General features: G+C 36.6%; 1 protein-coding gene across 5 annotated transcripts in view; it reads right to left on the reverse strand.

The window, feature by feature from the left end:
* Positions 1-8,546, reverse strand: part of ZNF711 (zinc finger protein 711) — an 86,391-nt gene extending 77,845 nt beyond the window's left edge. The window contains exons 1-4 of one of the 5 annotated variants that reach the window (XM_084788786.1): positions 8,033-8,546; positions 6,202-6,321; positions 5,039-5,292; positions 4,576-4,680 (exon numbers count right to left, since the gene is read on the reverse strand). In XM_084788786.1, coding sequence (XP_084644912.1) covers positions 4,576-4,654 — 79 coding nt within the window. In that variant the 5' untranslated portion in view covers positions 4,655-4,680; positions 5,039-5,292; positions 6,202-6,321; positions 8,033-8,546. The remainder of the gene's footprint in view (positions 1-4,575; positions 4,681-5,038; positions 5,293-6,201; positions 6,322-8,032) is intronic. The other 4 variants (XM_084788782.1, XM_084788785.1, XM_084788783.1 and 1 more) reach the window with 4 other exon arrangements.
* Positions 8,547-21,230: the final 12,684 nt, after the last annotated feature.

Raw genomic sequence — 21,230 nt, forward strand, 5'->3', positions numbered from 1 at the left:
GCGTGTGTAAGGGAGCATATGCACTCATAATTTCATTTAATCATCAAAGTAAGTGTGAGTATTATCTCCATTATATATGTGAAAATATAGTTTTTCTTTAAAAATTGTATTTATTTATATAAAATTGGGGGAGAATCCTGGAGGACAACTTTTTGGAGTTGGTTCTCTCCTTTAACCTTTACTTGAATTCCAGGAACTGAAGTCTGGTTGTTGTTAGGCTTTCATGGCAAGTACTTCACCTGCTAAACCATCTTTCTAGGCCCAAGAAACTATATTTTAGAGAGGTTTAGCTGTATTCATTCTTTGACTCATTGTAGTCTTGTTTTTTTCCTCTTTCTTCTACTCACATAGGAGCATAAAGTTTCATTTATCATTCTAGATAAATTTTAAAAGAGAGACTTATAATGTTAAGCAAACAGGCCATTGCTATTGTAATATTTTGAGGAGATTTAAAACACCTATTATAGAAACTCATTTAAATATTTTTTAAAAAATTTAAACAAAACTTAATGGCATAAAGAATTTATCTTACTAGTTTAAAAAATTAGAAACAATCATCTTTCAAATGTGAACCAATTAAAATGAACATGTAACAATGAATAGTAAATCCTGACTTGAGGTATTTTCTATTTTATTTGTTCAAAGGTTATCTATCACCCCACTGGAATGAAAACAAAATTTTCTTTCTTAACAGTCTATCTTGGACCACTATCTAAGTTTTGTTATTTAAGTTTCAAAGCAACACTGACATTTGTAACACCATACTCTCAAACTGTTAAACTCAATGCCATTGAGTGTAAGGCCAACCACTGTACTCAAATATCAGCAAAAAAAATGCATAAGACACAATATTGTAAAAATTTAAAATTTCAACCATCCTTCAAAAGAATTGATCTAATAACTTCTAAATTAGTTCTTCCAGTTTTCTGTACAATATCTATCTCATAGTCTCAATTGGGAACCTTACAGAATTGGAAGACCTTATGACCTGTAGTCTATTTAAATGGATATGCATACAAATTTCTGTTTTATAACTTTAAAGATTTACTAAGGACAAATGGAAAACTAACATATTTTAGGACAGCACCATCACAAACCATAAATCCATAATGTAAACATTAGTCATATTAGAACTTCTTGGTTTCACTATAATTTAAAAAACAATATTACTGCAATATAAAAATTCAGTTGATATTGACTTATCCACCACAGTTTAAGAGATCATGAAAATGTAATTTAAAATAATTAATTATTTCAAAAATACAACTAAGTAGTTGAATTATGAATAGGCATATAAAAAACCAGTAGTTCTCTACTTTTTTTCTGATATAACTTTTTTCATTTTAAGAGAAGCCTTCAGCACAGGGCATGGTGACACACACCTTTAGTTCCAGCACTTGAGGAGGTAGAGGCAGGTGGATCGCTGTGAGTTCAAGGAGAGCCTGGTCTACAAAGCGAGTCCAGGACAGCCAGGGCTACACAGAGAAACCCTGTCTCGAAAAACCAAAAGAGACTACCCTTCACATTACTGTGACAATACCGACCAAAATTGGAAGTAGTTCTCAAACTTCCCATCTTCTTACTCCTTCCTTAAACAAAAGGGAATATACAAACAAGAACATTTTTCCAGCAACAACATATTTCATAGCGAAAATCATGTTAAATATATAAAAATGACCCCCAAGAAGCTCTGCTGTTTATCTTATGGTTTTAAGTATGCCTTGGCACACTGACACATGCTTCAAAGGGAATAAGCCTGAGAGAGAAAGCTTCTAGTCAAATATAAAATTGATCTAAAGTGTTTCAACAACCCAAATATCTACCAACAGACTAGTGAATAAATACGATAGGATCACCTATAGCATATCATTCAATTATAAAAAAAGGACTTATGTGTTGATATGTGCAATGACATAAATAGCAGATGAAAATGTGTTAAAGTAAAAGAAGCTATGTATGAAGGGCATATTTATATGACAGTATTTATAAAAAATTTTCAGAATAGGTGAATCCATAAATTGAATTACTGATTGTTAAGGACTGGTAGAGAAAGAAACAATTAGTATAACTGCTATTAAATATGTAGTCCATATACATGTTTTTGATATTATAATTTTTAGGATAAGAAATGTTCTAAAATTAGATGTCATAACTCTCTAATTGTACTAAAATATGGAATTATAAACTTTAAAATATGGTCTGGAAACATGGCTCAATTGTTAAATATGCCTGCTGCTCTTCCATAAGACCTGGGTTCAGTCCAAGTTGTAACTTCGGCTCCAAGCAGTAACTGCTTTTATTGCTTTCATGGGTACCAGCATACATGTGCAATACACACACATACTCGCACAAATAAATACACATACATGCAAATAAATAAAAATAACTACTTTTAAAAAGGGTGAACAATATAGCAATTGAATTGTATCTCAATGAGAAATAAAACATATTTATATAAAAGTAATTCAATATGTAGCTCCTATTTCCCAAACAACAGAAAGCAAATAAAACATTACATTTAGGAAAACCTTAAGACACTAAGGTCACAAAGTTGACATTTAAAATGAAAATATTTACTATATTAAAATTCAAGTATCCCTCTATTCTAAGACCTAAATTATAACAAAAATGGTTCTAGGATTCTAATGGCTATCAACTCTCCAGCCATGAATTTTAAGGAAAAAAATAGTGTCTCAATCTTTAACCTTATCTTTCTTCTATAATTCTTTCTGTGTCACTTTTTTAATTATTGTGATTTAAACATGAGAGGACAACTTAAAGAATTCATTTTAGCTCAGTTTCTGAAATTTTAGCCTGTTTCCATTTCTATGGTACTGAAATGAGAAAGGCTGAATGTCATTGCAGGGAACATGTAGTAGAGCGAAACAGTTAACCTCATTGTGAAAAGGAAGCAGAGGGAGACTATGCCTGTGGTAGCAGGTATTCTCCATTCTTCCAATTTTATTGCATGTAGGGCCCTAGTCTGTTGGATGTTAATGCTCATGTGTAAGGTGGGTCTTTCATCCTACTCAATCCTCTGTAAAAACACACACTAACAGATATATCGAAACATGTGCTTTGATAATCTCCTAAAGTCTTTCCTAACCAATATATCACAATTATTGTACATTTTACCACATCAAATCATTTCTAAATCATCCATAAACAACAAACCTCACTCATCTTTTAGGAGAATAAATCCATAAATCCTTTATATGTCATCATCATCTCAATTCTTACTAACTTCAATCTTGAGTGCTCAACTGTATTTATATCTGACAAATGTCAAATAATCACAGAAGAGGACCTTAAATGTTATTATTTCAACTTCTTCATTATAAAACTTGATCAGTAATCCAGCCAAGTTTATAATCTAGACAGCATCACTGTCAAGACTAGAATACAGTTCCTCTAATTCTTATTACTGTAAACTCTAAAATAGTGCAGCAAATAGCACATTAAACCATGCTGAGAATAGCAGCATTTTCTTAGTTGAACAAAGTATTACAAGTTCTTATGCCCCAAAATTTCAGTTTCATCAACTCCACATCATTCTATGAGTCCTGTGTTCTTCTTACACCAAGTTTTCATTTCTGTTTTCTCATTTTATTCCTATCCTGCCTTAAATTCTTAACACTCCACCCTCACCACTTTAATTTGGATACCTCTATCTCCTTTAAAATTCATACCAACCTTCCCAAAACCTAGTTTCTTTTAGACTATTAATATGGTCTTAATATATTCAGCAAAGTGATTACTGTCTTGAGACTCGTGAAAAAATGAGTATAAAGTAAGAAACCTTTTATTAGGGAAAAAAGGAAAAAGTGGACTGGAGAAATTGGTCAGTGGTTAAGAATGCTTGCTCTTAGAGGATCTGAGTTCATTTCTAAGCACCCATGTCAGACAGATCACAGCAACCCATAACTCTCTCTGGCACCAGGAAATCAAATGCCTGCTTTTGGAATGTGGGCACCTACACAAGTGCTTCTCTCTCTCTCTCTCTCTCTCTCTCTCTCTCTCTCTCTCTCTCTCTCTCTCTCTCTCTCTCTCTCTCTCTCACACACACACACACACACACACACACACAAATAAGTCTTTTAAAAAAAGAAATGTATTCTATTGGTAACAACTTTGAGGAAATGAAATCTGAAATTAATTACCAAGTATATGATTTACTTATCTCTTTATAATCATCTTAATCATTTGTGTTGATAGAAGCACTTTCCTTTCTAGCTTTATGAACAACACAACTTAAAATGCATTTTAGAGAGCTGATTTAACATTTACTACAGTGAAAACTAATATATATGATCACAACATGATTGAACTAGGCACTTATGCATAGTGAGTTTTTCATTTCTAGTAAAATATTACTTTTATATCCAAAGTCATTATTTCAATCTTCTCACAAATTATATGATCTTAAATAAGTTGTTTATATACAGCTTTAAGAAAATAAGCTGTACAATTTATTTTCACAGTAAAAAATTATTTCATTGTAATTATATTTCCTTGGTATGCTTTTTAATATGTTTTTACTTACAATGATAACATACAACAAAGAAAATGCTTTACCAAAATCCTGCATAATCATGGTATGGGCCATTCTCCCATCTGAAGTATGCAATCCAAGACTTCCACCACCTGAATCCATCCTTAGCAAAGTTCATTCACAAATACCTGTAAAATAAATATTTTGAAAGAGTTTAAATACTTTTATCTCCAAGTCAGTTGTTTTGAGAACAATACAATAGCATATATGCCTTTCAACCAGGTATGCAAAGCTTATTACAAAAGAAAAGAAAAAACCCAAAACTGCTTAGATGCTTTATGTGAGAACCATACATAAAAGAGGCAGGTGGAAGTAAAGCCAAGATAACGGAAAATGAGGCACAGTTATGGTGATGAGCCATAGGAATGTGATTTTAAAAAACAAGCAAAAGAACAAAACTACAAAACTGAGGTCCAGTTAAAATATATGTAATAAATAAAAAAATAAGATGACAACAGATTAATAGTTGGGATATTTATACATTACTAGAAGACTCAGATGTCTAGTATTAGTGAATTTCATCCAGTAGCTCTCATCCATTTCTTCCAGAACCAGATCAGCCCTGCAGCGGAGCTCTGCAGATATTGTATTCACCTCTGGCTTCTGGGGTTCTACTTATAATGCAAAATGTTCTATCACAAGTTTCCCCGGAGTTCTTTGAACCAGTAAGGACTTCTGGCCTCACTCTACTATATTCTCTTGTCTCACAGTTTTGAGGACTCATGAAACATGACTGCTTCCTAAATATGGTAAAGATAAGATCAATCACATACAAACATTTAGCATTGTTTCTTTCAGCATATTATCTGCTTGCAATTGTACAACTGATATTGTTCAGTAATGTTAATAAAGAATGCTATTCTCTTGGAAGTTTTTAAAGTAATAGATGAACCTGTTTCATTGCCTATATTAAGACAATCAGACAACATGGAACAGAAAGCCGAGTGTTTTGATTCAACATACTACTTATAATTGCATTGCGCATTGCCCCAGCAACAAAAGATTCTAACCAAACAACTGAAAATGTGTATATTTAAAAAGGTATTTATCATATTTCCACTCAGAAGTGTTGTTAAATTGAGCCACATCACACAAGGGTATGTTCTTAATGAATATTTTAGAACAATGACACAGAAACAAAAAAGTTCTTAAGTACTGAGGTATATCTAAGCTTTTCTTTCCTTGCTATAAAGCTCTACAGCTACCAACAGTCAGAATAATCTTAGCGAGAAATTCCTTAGTAAACATTTGAGCTGTATACCTCACAAAAACATGCTATATCAGTGGATAATTACTTCTAAGACCAAAATAATTAAGTAAATTATGTAGAAGCAAAATCAGATATCTGGAGGAGGGAATTCTTAGCTATATTTTGTCTTTCTTCCAAATTAGCCTGATTTCTGACTTACTGTCATCAAGATGAAGGGAAAAGGCCAATGAAGTTCATCATAAATTACTTGTATATCCATACTTTTAAATAAAAATGTCATAAGGTTTTATTTTTGACACTTAAAACTATACTAGGTAGACTTCAATTTTATCATTTGCTTTCTTTATCAGATGACTAATACAACCATTGCAAATGTCATTCTATTCTTTAAATTTTGTATGTAATTACTGAAGAAAAGAGTAAGTAATTTGTTAATCACCTTTACACAAGTGGACTGAAGAAACTGTAGATATTCTTATGGACTGTAAAGTGAATTTTGCAAAATTTCTTATTTTTTTCCATCAAAGTAATGCATTTTCTTTGGGAAAATGTTCTTTACCTATTATGAAAATACAAATTAGATACTTCAAGACATTTTAAAGCAAATCTCTTACACAACTTAAGAATGTTTTTCTTTACTCTTCAATTTGTAAGGTGAGGTTTCGAAAAGCTCAAATCTGTGCTTATCGAAAAGGCAGCCAAAGGGACGCCACCAGACCCAGCTTCACCCTCCCTCAAACTAGTACAATATAAAAATATTATTACATTTAGAATTCAACTGCTTGATTAAGCCAAAATCCGTTTTTAAACCGGGTTTTTAAAACATCTTATATAAAGAACATCCAAGGGTAAGGTTATCTTTGCCAAACCCACTCAGAAAAATCTGACCTAGGACTCAACGAAGTGTGAAAATTACAACATAGAAGGCAAGTATTATGGGAAGTACACCCTATATCAATAGCAAAGAAATAAAGTGGAATACTTTTTTCACATATAGGAAGTTTCGATAAGATCAATAATAAATAATGTAAGAGAACAGCAGTATGGTATTTAATAACCAGTAGGTAGCTAAGCTTCTCAGTCTTCTCAAGAGTGTACCACACATGCTTATCGAACCGAGATAAACCAAGCAACTATGCTTCAAGTAAACATCCTTCGGTCAATGCACAGGAGACAGAAAACACAAAAATAAAATTTTACACTCATGTGTCTCCTCGAAACAGCTCATGGGGAGCAAGCTTCTCAGTGATGTCAACAAGGCGAGGGATATATGAGAAATGGTAAGGCAGCTGGGCAAGAGAATGGGAAAGTAGTATTTGCAGAGATAGACAAAGGAGCCCTGGCAAGTAGCAATATTGCAGCTTTGGACACAGCACTCTTCCCGCAGAAGTCTCCCTTTCCCACGACCGTGCCAAGTTTCAATCATTTCCAGCAGAACGCACACACGTGCCCTTTCCGATGTCGCCCATCCGACTGATGTTCAAGCGCAAGCGAACAAGAACAAGAGAGCCTTCGCAGCGGGGAGGCAAGAGCGAGCCAAGGAGGAGTCCCCCGCTGCGCCCTCCCTGCTCTCCCGCGGCGCAGCGGTCACCGGCGCTGCCCCCACCCCGTGCCGCCCAGCCGCTCACCGCCCCTAGCTCCAGCCGCCCTGCCGCCTTACGTGGGAGCAGGCAGTTCAGCAAAATGGTGGTGTTGGAGCTGAGGCGACTGTTGCCGCACACGGCACCCCCCACACAGCCGAGCTCTGAAGGCTCCAGATCCAAGCTCCCTCCCACGCCCGGCCCCAGGCCACTTCACCCGGTCGAGCCCGCTAGCCCTCGGGTGTGCCAAAGGCTCCAGTCAGCCGCTGTCACGGAGCGAGCGCAAGGACGCGGGGCGCGGGAGAGAGAAACATGGAGGGGGGTCGCTGAGAAAAAAATGCCAAGGGGACGCCGCACTCTCCACCGTTTTGTTTTCCGCCATTTTCCTGTCACCCTAAACCACCGACGGTCACAACGACGGCTCTAGCTACCCCGTGGGGCTTCAGCCTAGGAGAGGAGGGGGCTGACTGAGGAAGAGATTCTGACTTTGCAATGTTTCTCCCACCTCAGATGGCGGAGAAGAAGGAAGCCCGCACTCCAGAGGCTAAGGTAAAGCTCCGGGACTAGACGCCACTTCCATTGTTCCCTTCGCCCTCCCTGAGACGCTGGGTGGGAGCCTCTCCCCTCACGGAGACACGCTGAGCATGGCAGAGCCGACGCTCCCGAGTTTCTCCTCGGGAGTCTCCTTACCTGTCACCGCCGCCGCCGGCTGCAAGCGCCACCGCCTTCCCCGCCGCCAGTCAGACTGAGGCCGAGCTCTGAACTGCTGCGGGGGGCGGCAGCCGTGGACCTGGAAGGTCCTAGCTTTCGGGTTTCCGAGGTTCCGCAGCCCGAGCCAATCACAAGCTACTCTGCATCAGAGAGGCGCTCCGCCTCGTCCCGCTTTATGTCGCTCCTACATGCTGAGGTTGCATTACGTCACGCAACCCTTGCTGCAGGGTAGGGGGCCAAAGGGGGGACGCGCGCACGCGCGCGCGACGCCGACCGTGGAGCCCGCGCTAGGTTTGTGCTTGGAGACCCCGCGGACTCGCAGTGAAAGCTGCGCGGCTGGTGAGGTCCAAGTGCGCAAGCTCGGATCTTGGGACGTCCCTAAGGAGTTTCCGTGGGAAGATTTTGTTTTCCAGGTTTCCCAAATGGGATGAGGAGAAGGAGGGAAATGCAAAATGACCACTCGCTGAACCTCCTATAGAAAAGACTTGCCATTTAAAACTCTCTTTCTCTCCATCTCTCTCTCTCTCTCTCTCTCTCTCTCTCTCTCTCTCTCTCTCTCTCTCTCTCTCTCTCTCTCTCTCTCTCTTCTCTCTCCCTCTCCCAGCCCCTCTCCCTCTTCCCCCTCTCCTCTCTCTTTTCTCCTCTGTCTGTCTGTCTGTCTGTCTGTCTGTCTGTCTGTCTGTCTGTCTGTCTCTTTGTGGGTGCGTACACTTTCTGCCGTGGAGGACCTGATAAATTAGGCTAACTACGGAGACATTGCCTCTCCACCAATAAAAGCTATATATGATTTTCAGGTCCCCTCCATTCTTTCCTTCATCCCTTTTTATAATGGGGATAATTTGACGAAGAAAGTTTTTTAATGCCCTTTTTTAAAAAATGTAATAAAAAGGTAGAAAAAGGAACTAAATGAAATGAAAACTGTCATTCCAGAATATGACACTTTTAGCTTCTGTCAGCATAAAGTAGAAAGGTGAAAATTTTGGCAGGTGTGCAAGAAAAAAATAATGAAATGTGACAGAAAAGGAGGTATGAATTAGGTTGTAATTTTAACATGTCTTATGTTCTGATAGTTAAGCCTTAATTATATGATCATTCACAATCTATAGCACTATTTAAACTAGGATGAGGGAAGGACAACTCATTATCATTGAGTAAATAATATGAATATTTAAAAACAAACAATGTTAATGTTCCAGAACATTTTTATCATTTATCCAAGTATCTAGAACTATACCTCTATAAACCTTTAGAGATATTTTTAGGAGTTGTCTAGAAAGATATGGCACTCTATCTTTCCCTGAAAGCTACCACGTAGTAGATATTTTACTTTTAAAATAAATAGTAATAAATATTTTTCCCATGCTGGAAACCAAACCCAGTGCCTCATACAGCAGACAGCAAGCACTCTACTGCTGAATTACATACCCCTCAAGGAGATATTTCAAAGGTCTATATCACAACTGCTCAGTTCTGAGACAAGCCAAAAACAGCCATAATTTGTACCTAGCGAGCAAGGTTAGAAATGTATAGGCTTTGGCATAAAATATTCCATTTTAATTTGCTTTGAAATTATTCCTTTGGGAATTTCTTTTAACCTAAATTTAAAATGTAAATTTCCTTTCAGTGGCAGAATAAAAAAGGAAGGAAGGAAGAAAAGATGGATGCAGAATGTAAAAAAGAAAGGAAGGAAGAAAGAAGAGGAAAAAGGGGCAAGAGAAAGAGTAGGAAAAGGGGGAAGAAAATAGTATTTGTCCAGATTTGCCTTCTTGGGCATGGTTTACTTGTTCTTTTAGCTGTCATTTCCTTATACTTCTATTTTCTTTCCTAGATGAGAAAAGGTATTTTTATGAGTGTATATGGTGGCATATTTCTGTATTTAATACTTTTCCAAATACTGCTTAATGATTTTTCCCCCTGTGGCAATTCCAAGTGAATACTTAGAAGAAACTTAAGTGTGTGTGTGTGTGTGTGTGTGTGTGTGTGTGTGTGTGCGCGCGCGCGCACGCATGCATAGCACCAATGACAGCAGTCTGGTAGATAACTTAAAAACTGGAGATTCATCCTTGTTCTTTTATCTTTAAACATCTGGTCAAAATGTCCTGAGAATTCTATCTCCTTAGCATCTGTAGAATTCACCAAATTCCTCATATTTCTAACTTCATCCTTTGTTGAAGTTTACATCCATTGTTACTTGCATTACTACAACACTATGCTAAGAAATACTTTTATGTCTGTTTAGTAACAAAACCCATATTTTCAAGCCAAAAAAGTATATATATATATTTGAAGCTCCACAGTCCATTCTTACTTAATGCTCTCAGAAAGTGGGGCAATTGTAATGCTCTTCTGACTTATTTCTCTTCCATATAGCTCAATTTAATGAAATAAAAAACAAATCTAATCATATCAAAACATAAAAGATACCTACTCATTTAGAGGAGGAAGCTAACTAGTATATGGAAGAAAAAACATGAAGCAGATGTTTTTGTGGAGTTTTCAAAAATAATAAATGTTGTTTATATGTTGATATTTTAGAGCCTCTGCAGTTTCATACTATCTCCAAGACCAATAATATAACCAGGTTCTATAAACTCTAATTTATACTGTGCTTTGGCTTGTAGATTGTCGAATTCACTCCCATTGACATCTTCAGTAACCTCAGCCAACTAATAATGAATTGCTACGGTATATTTAGAAACCAAACATTTCTGTCTCTTTTCTTTTTTAATTTTATTAAATATTTTACATACACATTTGCGGCGCACAGCCTCGCCGATAAGGAGCACGCCACACTCAAGATTCTTCTGACAGCATTTATTGATCAGCTCTTTTTGATGGCAGATGCGAAGGACTCCGAGTCCCCCAAAACCCGCTGCTTATATGCTGTTTCGGGAGGCGTGCCGAGTCCTCATTGGCTCACTCAAAGTGCCTAATTAGCATGTAGTAAAACACGCTTTGCGCAAGTGCATTAGCGAATGGTTTCGCGCCACACGCAGGCGCACTCAAGGCCAGACAGCCGTGAAGAACCAGGAAGCAGGAAACCGGCGCCATCTTGTAATGGCGATTGCGGCTCCTAACACACATTGATATTATTACATATATATAATAAACTACCTACAGCAAGAAGAACCATGAAACAATCAGGAATTATATTGATGTTACATTCTTAGTGTTTTTGGCAGCCTTGAAGAAAACATCTTTCATATCTTGGTGAGTCTAAAATTCTTAATGTAAATCATTATCTATCATATCTTATCTTTATCAACTTAAAACATATTCTAGACCTAAAAACATCTTAACCCCTAAACAACTAAGCCTAATTGTAAAACTAAACTATCTGCTCTTCAACCCCATCAGAGACTTGGGAAGGAATAAAATTAGTTACCTGAGTAAACAGGAGGTGCAGGTTAGCAGCTTCCCAAATGAGAAGATGACAGAGACATTTTGCTACCTGAAAAGTCACCCAAAACTCTAACATTGGAGTGTTATCTTCAGCCTTCTGGCCCAAAATATCTGATAGACATATTTATAAGGCAGGAACTATTGAGGACTTGTTTATCCTGTCCTGGCAGAGTTTGGCCATAGACTCTGCCTGCATCCAAGCTTGCCCTTTTTTAGGCAGAGTTCTGTCTGTGGTAGAAACGAGATCATTTTGACCAGTGGCTTGTTTGCCACATTTGAAGCCATCTACATAAGGAGGTTCTTTGAAGCTCTTCTTTGAGGTAGGCTGGGTGCTGCCAGCAGTTGACCTCTCTCATTGTCAGTGAATTTTTAAAATAATAAAAACATTTTTAAATACTATATTCTGTATATCTGTGAGGTTTTTTGAAGACCTTATCTAACTATTTTATCTTATCTTTCTATAGAATCATATCTATCTGTTACAGCTAAGATATATACTCTTATGATAGAAATAGACTAGTAATTGATATGACCATGATTTAATCAACTAATAACTAACTCATATAACTTATTTATCCTAAATGGTTTTGCAGTCACAGTTTGTCATCAGCTATATTCTTTTAAAACTGAATCTCATGTATGAACTATATTCCTCTTGTTGCTTTCACTGTAACCTAGACAACTCCCATGGAAAAAATACAAAATGAATGAACATAAGCATATTCTGGGTCATCTAGAAAAACACTTTACAAATAAATACTGTCATGCACCATCAACATTCATATTTAGATTTCTATTTACAATCATTTTTGACACTAGATAATACTATTTTAATTGTTCTGGGATGATTTGAAACAAGAGTCAGATTTCATTTGTAAATCTTATGGTACTACCTGGTGTGCTGTGAATAATAAAATATGTTGGTATTTAGAGTGATGGGTTGAGTGAGTCATCTCATAACACAAAATAGGGCAAGCCACATTCATGTCACTGCAGTCAATTTCATGTATGAACTACAATTTAGTTTCATCAAAAATATAATGTGTGATATTAAATTAATGCTGTTAGTTCAATGGGATTTTTGTTTTCTACACACAAAAAACCCAAAGAATGTATTTCTATATTGTTCTAGTTTTGTTCCTGTTTAATTGACATTATAATAAAACTGAATTATCACTAAATAATAGCATTTTCCTTCAAAATAATTTAGGATAAAAACTACAAATTCTACATAAAAGTTAAGTCCTGTCCTCCACAAACAATACCAGGAAACCTTGGGGGAAATAGCTCACTCCAGCTTTCAGATAGGAAAGGAATGAAATGAGACTTTTTCATTTTGTTATTACAAAGAGGAAGCTTTCAAAGACTAATGTGTTCATGTCAAAAGTACACAAAAGCTTCTAAACATAACAGTAGGTGTGAATGATGGAAATATACTAAATAAAAATTTTCTAAGTTGAATCAAGATCTCAAAAGAGATCTCCTATTCCCCCTCAAAAAAGAAAAACTTGAGTGGAAGCTGTTTATCTTGTATCCATAGATTATAAACTTATATGCTCTAAAAATAAACAAAACAAAATGAATCAAAGTTTATTGTATTTTTTCCATAGAAAATATTTTAACACAACAAAATATCCCTAGTATGATCAAAGAAGGTCTTTTTGGAAAAAATAAATATAGAAAATAAACATTTTGAAGTCTCAAATGTAGCAATTGACTCAAGCAACATCACCAATGGATGAACTATGAGATGAAATACTAAAGTATAGCTTTCTGAGAGATTTTGGGCTGTTATCATCCAAATATCTTAACAGCTTCCTTATCAGTATCTTCACCAAAATTTGAAACTATCACTATTTTTCAGTTGATGATCTAGCAGATAAAAATGATATCATATTGTGCTCTAAACTTGCACTTGTCTGATACCTAATGATGATAAATGCCTTTGTAAAAGAGTATTTATATTCCATATTCCTTTCTAATTAGACAATACTATTTCAGCACTTCTTAAATGTTACTAAACCCCGTTTTGTGACACAATATATGGTCTATTCTGTAAAATATTCTTTATGCACTTGAATCAAACATAGAGTCTGCCACTCTTATGTGGGATGTTTTATATCTATCTGAGTCACTATTTTGTTTAGGTGGTTTACCTACAACTGAAAATTAGGTAATAAATATCCTATTATTATTATAGTACTGAATTTTTTCTTATTGAGGTCTATAGTTCTGTATTTAGGTCTTTTAATTTAGGATAAATATATGTTTACATCAAGTATATTTTCCTTTGTTATATAATGACCATCTTTGTCTCATGTGACAGGTTTTTCATTAAATTGTAGTTTTTCTGAAATAAGTTTAGCTGCACCTTTTTGTTATCATTGTAAGAAATATCCTTTTCTATTTCTTCACCTTCAGCATGTGTATCTTTAATTTTAAAGTTAGCCTCTTATAGACAGCATGTGTTTGAATATTTATTGTTGTTTTAACTTTGTTTTAATTCACTGAACCATTCTGGTTTGGGGTTTCTCCTCCTCTTCCTCCTCCTCCTCCTCCTCCTTCTCCTCCTCTTCAGTTGGAAAATTTAATCCATTTGTTTAAAAATACATATTGATAAAGAATAACTTGCTATTTTCATTTTAGTTATTTCTTTCTTTTAGTTGTTTTGATTCATTGCTCCTGTGTAGTTGTCTTGTTTTGTGATTCATTGATTTTTTTTTTATAATGATGTGATTTGATTCTTTTTCAACCATGGTAAATTAAATGTCATTAAACACTCCATTTTAAGTTATTAGCAACTTGATTCCAAATATATATGGTTTTTTCAGAGATAAAGAATGTAATAATGCCATTTGCAGTTAAATGAGTGGAACTGGAGATCACTGTGTTAAGTGAAACAAACCAGTCTCTCCAAGATAAGTATTACAATTTTTTTCATATATGGAATTTAAGGAGGAAAATGTGTGAAAGTAGATGGAAGAGTATCAAAGATACAGAAGAGCGAAGGACATAGAGCATGAATATAATAATATGATCAGAGTACATTGCATGTATTTTGTGGAAATGCTATAAGGTTTGTCTTTTCTGCTAATAAACATTTACAGGTTTTTATATTTTGGTATCAATCCATTGTTATTTACATGGATTACAATTGTTTCCTCCTTTTTTGTAGATTACATTTACATACTATTGTTTCCTTTGTTGTTCACTTTTTCAGTTAAACAAAATCCCTGCCCATTCCAATGTCCTAGAGTGTTGTCCCTATATTTTAAATCTATAATTCATGGCTTCAAGTCTTATGTATAAGCATTTAATACATTTTTGAGTTTATTAGTACACTGGCCAAAACATTGGGATGTACTTTCATTTTTTATGTATGGATAGCACATTTTCCAAAAGCTATTTATTGAAAATATTATCATTATCTAAGTGTGTTATAAGCACCTTTGTTGAAAATGAGTTGGCTATCTATGTGTAGATTTACCTCTTGGCTGTGGCTTTCTATTTTGTTCTACCATTACTTGTGTCTTTATACATGCCAACATGATGCTGTTTTTATTCTTGAAGCTTATAGTACAATTAGAAATTGAGTGGTGTAATGTTCCTTGCTTGATTATTTTTGCTCAGGGTGGCTTTGGCTAATTAAATATTTTCATGTTTCTATTTAAATAATGAAATTATTTGTCTGGTTATACGAAGAATGTCATTGGTATTTTGGCAAAGCTTTCATAGAGTCTATGTAATTCTTTGTGTAGTATATAGTTTCAACTGTATTGATTCTTCTAACCCACAAACACACGATAACATTATTTTATTTTTGTATATTTGCATATGTCCTAAGTTTCTTTCACCAATGATTTCTAAGATTTATTGTAGATTTTGGGGGTAAAGTTTTTCTTAGATAGATTGTGTGGCTATCATAAATTTAATTCATTCATTTGTTTAAGTTGAACATAACCTACTACTAACATACAATAATGCTATTGTTTTCTTCATGTTGACATTCTATTATGTATCATTGGTGAGCTGGTGTGTAAATTTCCATTATTTTGAAAGGAACACTTAGAAATTTCTACCTATAAAATCATATTATCTGGCTCTTCGACTTTTTCTGACCTCTCTTCTACATGGATCCCTGAATCATTGGAGGAATATGTTGCCACTTAGAGCTGAATATTGTGCAGTCTCTTAATCTCTCTCTGTACCTTGTGCAGTTGTGGATGTCAGTGTTGATCATTACCTACTATAAATAGATGCTTCTTTAATGAGGTTATAGTGTGTGTGTGTGTGTGTGTGTGTGTGTGTGTGTGTGTGTGTGTATTTACTCCTTCCCTAAAAGAGTTCACTGTTTGCCATTCCCCTGATCAGACATTTTGTACACTGTTATTCCTCATTCTATTTCTACCTGGTATCCCTGTCCTGGCAGTGGACCCACTTTACTTTCCTGGTTTCTGTAGTTACTCTAGGGTATGTATTCACATCTGAACATTTGTAGTTAAGAGCCTCCAAAGAGAGAAATCATGCAGCATTTGTCTTTCTGGGTCTTTGTCATCTGGCTGAATATCGTCTTCTTTGGTTCCATCCATTTACCTACAAAGTTCATGACTTCATTTTCATTACAACTGAATAGTATATACGTGCAACATATTTATTATCCATTTGTCAGCTATAAAATATTTAGCTGTTTCAAATTTCTGGCTGTTATGAACATGGCTGAGAAAAGCAGTCGTGGAGTAGGATATTGAGTACTTTGAGCATTTGCCAAAGAGTGGTTCAGCTGGATTATATGGGAGATTTATTTTTGGCTCTTTCAAAATCTCCACTTATTTCTATAGTAACTACACCAGTTCACAATCCCACTAACAGGGAATGAGGGCTCCCTTTTCTCACGTTCCCTCCAGCATTTGTTGCCAATTGTTCCTTCAATCTTTTCCATTCTGACTGAAGTAAAATGAAATCTCAAAGTTGTTTTGATTTGTATTGCCCTAGCTACTGGGGACAATGAAAAAAGATGGGATATTTCTGGAATATCCAGAGCTCTCTATTCAAGTCCCAGGCCCATTTTTTAGATTCTTTTTAATCTTCTCTCATAAAATACATCCCAACCCCCATCCTCGCCTCCCTCTACTCCTCCCAGCTCCCTTCTCCCTCACATCCTCTCCTCCTCTGATTCTCTGAAAAATAGCAGGCCTCCCAAGGATATCAAACTAACACTATACAACAAGATGGAATGAGACTAGACACACACCCTCTTATCAAGGCTTACCAAGGGGAAAAGTGTCCCAATAACAGGGAAAAAGTCAGGGACACCTTCACTCCCACAGTTAGGAGTCTCACACAAAAAAAGCTAAATAACCACAATGGATTTGCAGATGACCTAGCACACATCCACACAGGCGCCATGATTTCAAGTTCAATCTGTGAGCCCCTATGTGTCCTGCTTAGTTGATTCTGTGTGCTGTGTTCTCTTGGTGTCCTTGACCCCTCTCACTCCTACAATTTTCCTTCCCCCAGTGTCCTGAGCATGTGGATTTATGTCTCAATCTTCAGGTCTTTGTTTTTTGTTCTGTTTGCCTCTTTGTTCTTCTAATGCTTTGAATATTCTGAATATTAATCCTCTGTCAGATGAATAGTTGGCAACAATTCTCTCCCATTCTGTAGGCTTCCTCTCTACCATGTTGATTGCTTCATTAGCTGTACAGAAGCTTTTTAGTTTTATGAAGTTTCACTTGTAGGTTGTTGGCTTTAATTCTTGGGCAAATAAAATTATATTCAGATGTTCATTTCTCCATGTATATCATATTGGGTACTACCTATTATTTCTGTTAACATTTCAGTGTTTCAGGTTTTACGTTTAAGTATTTGACCCATTTGGAGTTATTAGTTGTGCAAGGTGATGGAAAAGGGCCTAATTTCATTCTTCTGCATGTGGACACTGAGTTTTCTTACCACCATCTGTTGACAACAGCTTTCTTTTCTCCAGTGTATGTTTTTTTATTTTTGATTTCTTTCTCAAATATTAAATGGCTGAAGTTTTTATTTTTGTTTTCTTTCTCAAATATTAAATGGTTGAAGTTATCTATGTTCATGTTTTGATGTTCAATTTTATTCCATTGTTCTACATGCCTGTTTGTGCTTGTACTATATACTGTTTTGATCACTGTGGTATTGTAATAAATCTTAGCATCTGGAATTGTAATCTATCTAGCATTTTTCTTTGTCCTCAAGATTGTTTTGCTTGTCTGGGGTCTGTTGAGGTTTCATATGAGTTTTGGGATCTTTCTCTTTTTCTGTGAAAGAAAATAGGTGGCGATTATTATTTTGATTGTATTGAATCTGCAAGTAACTTTTAATATAATGGCCATTTTCACAACATTAGTTCTACCAATCTGTGAACATAGGATGTCTTTCCGTTTTTACTGTGATTTTCTATTTCTTCAGAGATTTACAGTTTTATCACAAGTTATCTCACAGACCAAATGGCTGAAAGGAAAAGTGGTGTGGAAAGCAGGTGGTTAAACTTAAAACCAGAGACATTAATTCAGTTAGAGGAAAAAGTGGGAAAGAGTCTGGGACACATAGGCACAGGAGACAACTTCCTAAACAAGCACACCAACAGCCCAGCCTGTAACATCAACAATGAATAAATGGGACCTCATGAGGCTGAGAAGCTTCTGTAAGGCAGGAGACACTGTCAGTAGAACAAAGCGACAGCCTACAGACCAGGAAAAGATCTTCACCAACCCTTCATTTGACAAAGGTCTAATATCCAAAATATATAAAGAATTCAAGAAATTAAACACCACCAAACCAAACAACCCAATTGCGAAATGGGGCTTGGAACTTAACAGAGAATTCTCAACAGAGGAATGTCAAATGGCTGAGAAACACTTAAAGAAATGCTCGTCCTCATTAGTCATCAGAGAAATGCAAATCAAAATGACACTGAGATTCCATCTTACATCCATCAAAATGGCTAAGATCAAAAACTCAAATGATACCACATGTTGGCAAGGATGTGGAGAGAGAGGAACACTCCTTCATTGCTGGTGGGAATACAAACTAGTATAACCACTTTAGAAAGCTATCTGGTGCTTTCTCAGAAAAATGAGTATAAGGCTTCCTCAAGACCCAGCTATCCCACTCCTTGGAATATACCCAGAAAATGCCCTACCACACAACAGGGACATATGCTCAACCATGTCCATAGCTGCTTTATACATAATAGCCAGAACATGGAAACAGCCTAAGTGTCCCTCAGTAGAAGAATGGACTAAGAAACTGTGGTACATTTACACTATGGAATACTACTCAGCTATTCAAAACAAGGAATTCCCAAAATTTGTGGACAAATGGATTGATCTAGAAATTGCCATAATGAGTGAGTTCACCAAGAAGCAAAAAGAGACAAACAGTATATACTCACTTATATCAAGACACTAGTCCAAGGGATACATCCCATGAAAAACTTTACTTACCAGGAAAGTGGGTCAAAGGAAAGGATTGAGACTTTAGGTGAGAGTAGCATGGAAGAATGGGGAAGTAGTAGGATCCACAGGGTCCTGGAAACCTACAAGAACAACTTTATGACAGGCAGATCTGGGTCCTGGGGTCCTCCTTAAACTAAGGCACGAGCCAAGGAGAATATAGGCAGTAAACTTCAAACCCCTACCAAGACCTAGCCAATGAACAGGATATTCTCCACGGGTGAGTGGAGAGTGAGATCTGACTCTCATATGAACTCTGGTGCCCCTTTTCTGACCATGTCCCCTGGATAGGGAGGCCTGGTCACACTTAGAGGAAGGATAGCAAGTTACCAAGAAGAGGCTCTATACTCTAAGAGCATATATAGGGGGAGGAGGTCTCAATCACAGACATAGGGGAGGGGAGAAGGGAGGAATAGGGGGAACAAGGGAAGGGCTAACAATGTAATATGAATAAATTAATTTATAAAAGAAAAGCAGGTGGTTAGTCCCCACTCCAATTTCATTAGAGCTAAAAAGATGTTTTGAATTTGTTTTGAAATGGTCAATCATACAGTTCAAGCTTGCCATAGATAATATAGAGTTATACTCAAAACAGGAGGTGACAGGAGAGAAAAAAAGAGGAATAATTAAAGTCTTGTCATATAATTCATTAAACACTGAAGACCCTAATAGTACTATTTCCAGTCCTTAGGGACCATTGAGAACTTCTTACACCCAGTTAGTAATCAAGATCCCCACATTATCTTTTTTTTTTTTATTAATTTATTCTTGTTACATCTCAACGGTTATCCCATCCCTTGTATCCTCCCATTCTTCCCTCCCTCCCATTTTTCCCTTATTTCCCTCCCCTATGACTGTTCCTGAGGGGGATTACCTCCCCCTGTATATGCTCATAGGGTATCAAGTCTCTTCTTGGTAACCTGCTGTCCTTCTTCTGAGTGCCATCAGGTCTCCCCCTCCAGGGGACATGGTCAAATGTGAGGCACCAGAGTACATGAGAAAATCATATCCCACTCTCCACTCAACTGTGGAGAATGTTCTGACCATTGGCTAGATCTGGTAGGGGTTTAAGGTTTACCACCTGTATTGTCCTTGGTTGGTGCCTTAGTTTGAGCGGGACTCCTGGGCCCAAATCTGTCTATCATAATGTTCTACTTGTAGGTTTCTAGGACCCTCTGGATCCTTCTACTTTGCTAATCTCCCATGCTTCTCTCATCTAGAGTCCCAATAGGATTTCCTCCCCTCTGTCCCAGTTTCCTGGTAAGTGAAGGCTTTCATGGGCTTGTATGCCCTTGGGCTAGTATGCAGATATAAGTGAGTATATACCATTTGAGTCTTTCTGCTTCTGGGTTAACTCACTCATTATGTGGGGAGAGAGGAACACTCCTTCATTGCTGGTGGGAATGCAAACTAGTACAGCCACTTTGGAAATCTATCTGGTGCTATCTCAGAAAACTGGGAATAGGGCTTCCTCAAGACCCAGCTATTCCACTCCTTGGAATATACCCAGAAGACGCTCCAGCATACAACAAGAAAATTTGCTCAACCATGTTCATAGCAGCCTTATTCATAATAGCCAGAACATGGAAACAGCCTAAGTGTCCCTTAGTAGAAGAATGGATAAAGAAACTGTGGAACATATACACTATGGAATACTACTCAGCTATTAAAAACAAGGAATTCCCGAAATTTGTGGATAAATGGATTGAACTCACATTATCTTTTTGTGGTATATCTTTAAATTGGGATACAGATAAGGTCCATATGTTGTAATTGGCTGATGTTTCTTGAGTCACTTTGTTTGTTTTATTCTTGGAGACTCAATTTTGCTACATATCTCTAGCTGGGCTGGAATTTGCTATCCTGCCCAGGCTGAAGTTTACTTTGCCTCTACCTTCCAAGTCCTGGGATTACTGACATGCATCATGCAACCTGACTTGACTCACTTTTGATTAATTAATTCTATGTCCATTTACTTTTTACAACCTATTGTGAAAATGAATTAATTTTTCTGTACAGTCTCTCTCTTTCACATTTTGTTTTTTCCAAATTATATTTCCTGTGTGTGTGTGTGTGTGAGTGCGCGCGCGTGCGCACGCGCGTGCACTGGGTGCATTGTATGAAGTTTTGTCTCTGTATATTTAGTTGTTGATTGCTAAACTGCAGAGAACTAAGTACTAGGTAGATATTGGTGTTGTGATTTCTATGGCCCAGCACTATATTTTGTAAATATTTGTCCTTCTTTACTTGCCTACTGGTTGCAAAGATCTGACAGCCAATAGGTA

Source organism: Acomys minous, assembly GCF_964271855.1.
Source record: "Acomys minous genome assembly, chromosome: 7".
NCBI lineage: Eukaryota > Metazoa > Chordata > Mammalia > Rodentia > Muridae > Acomys > Acomys minous.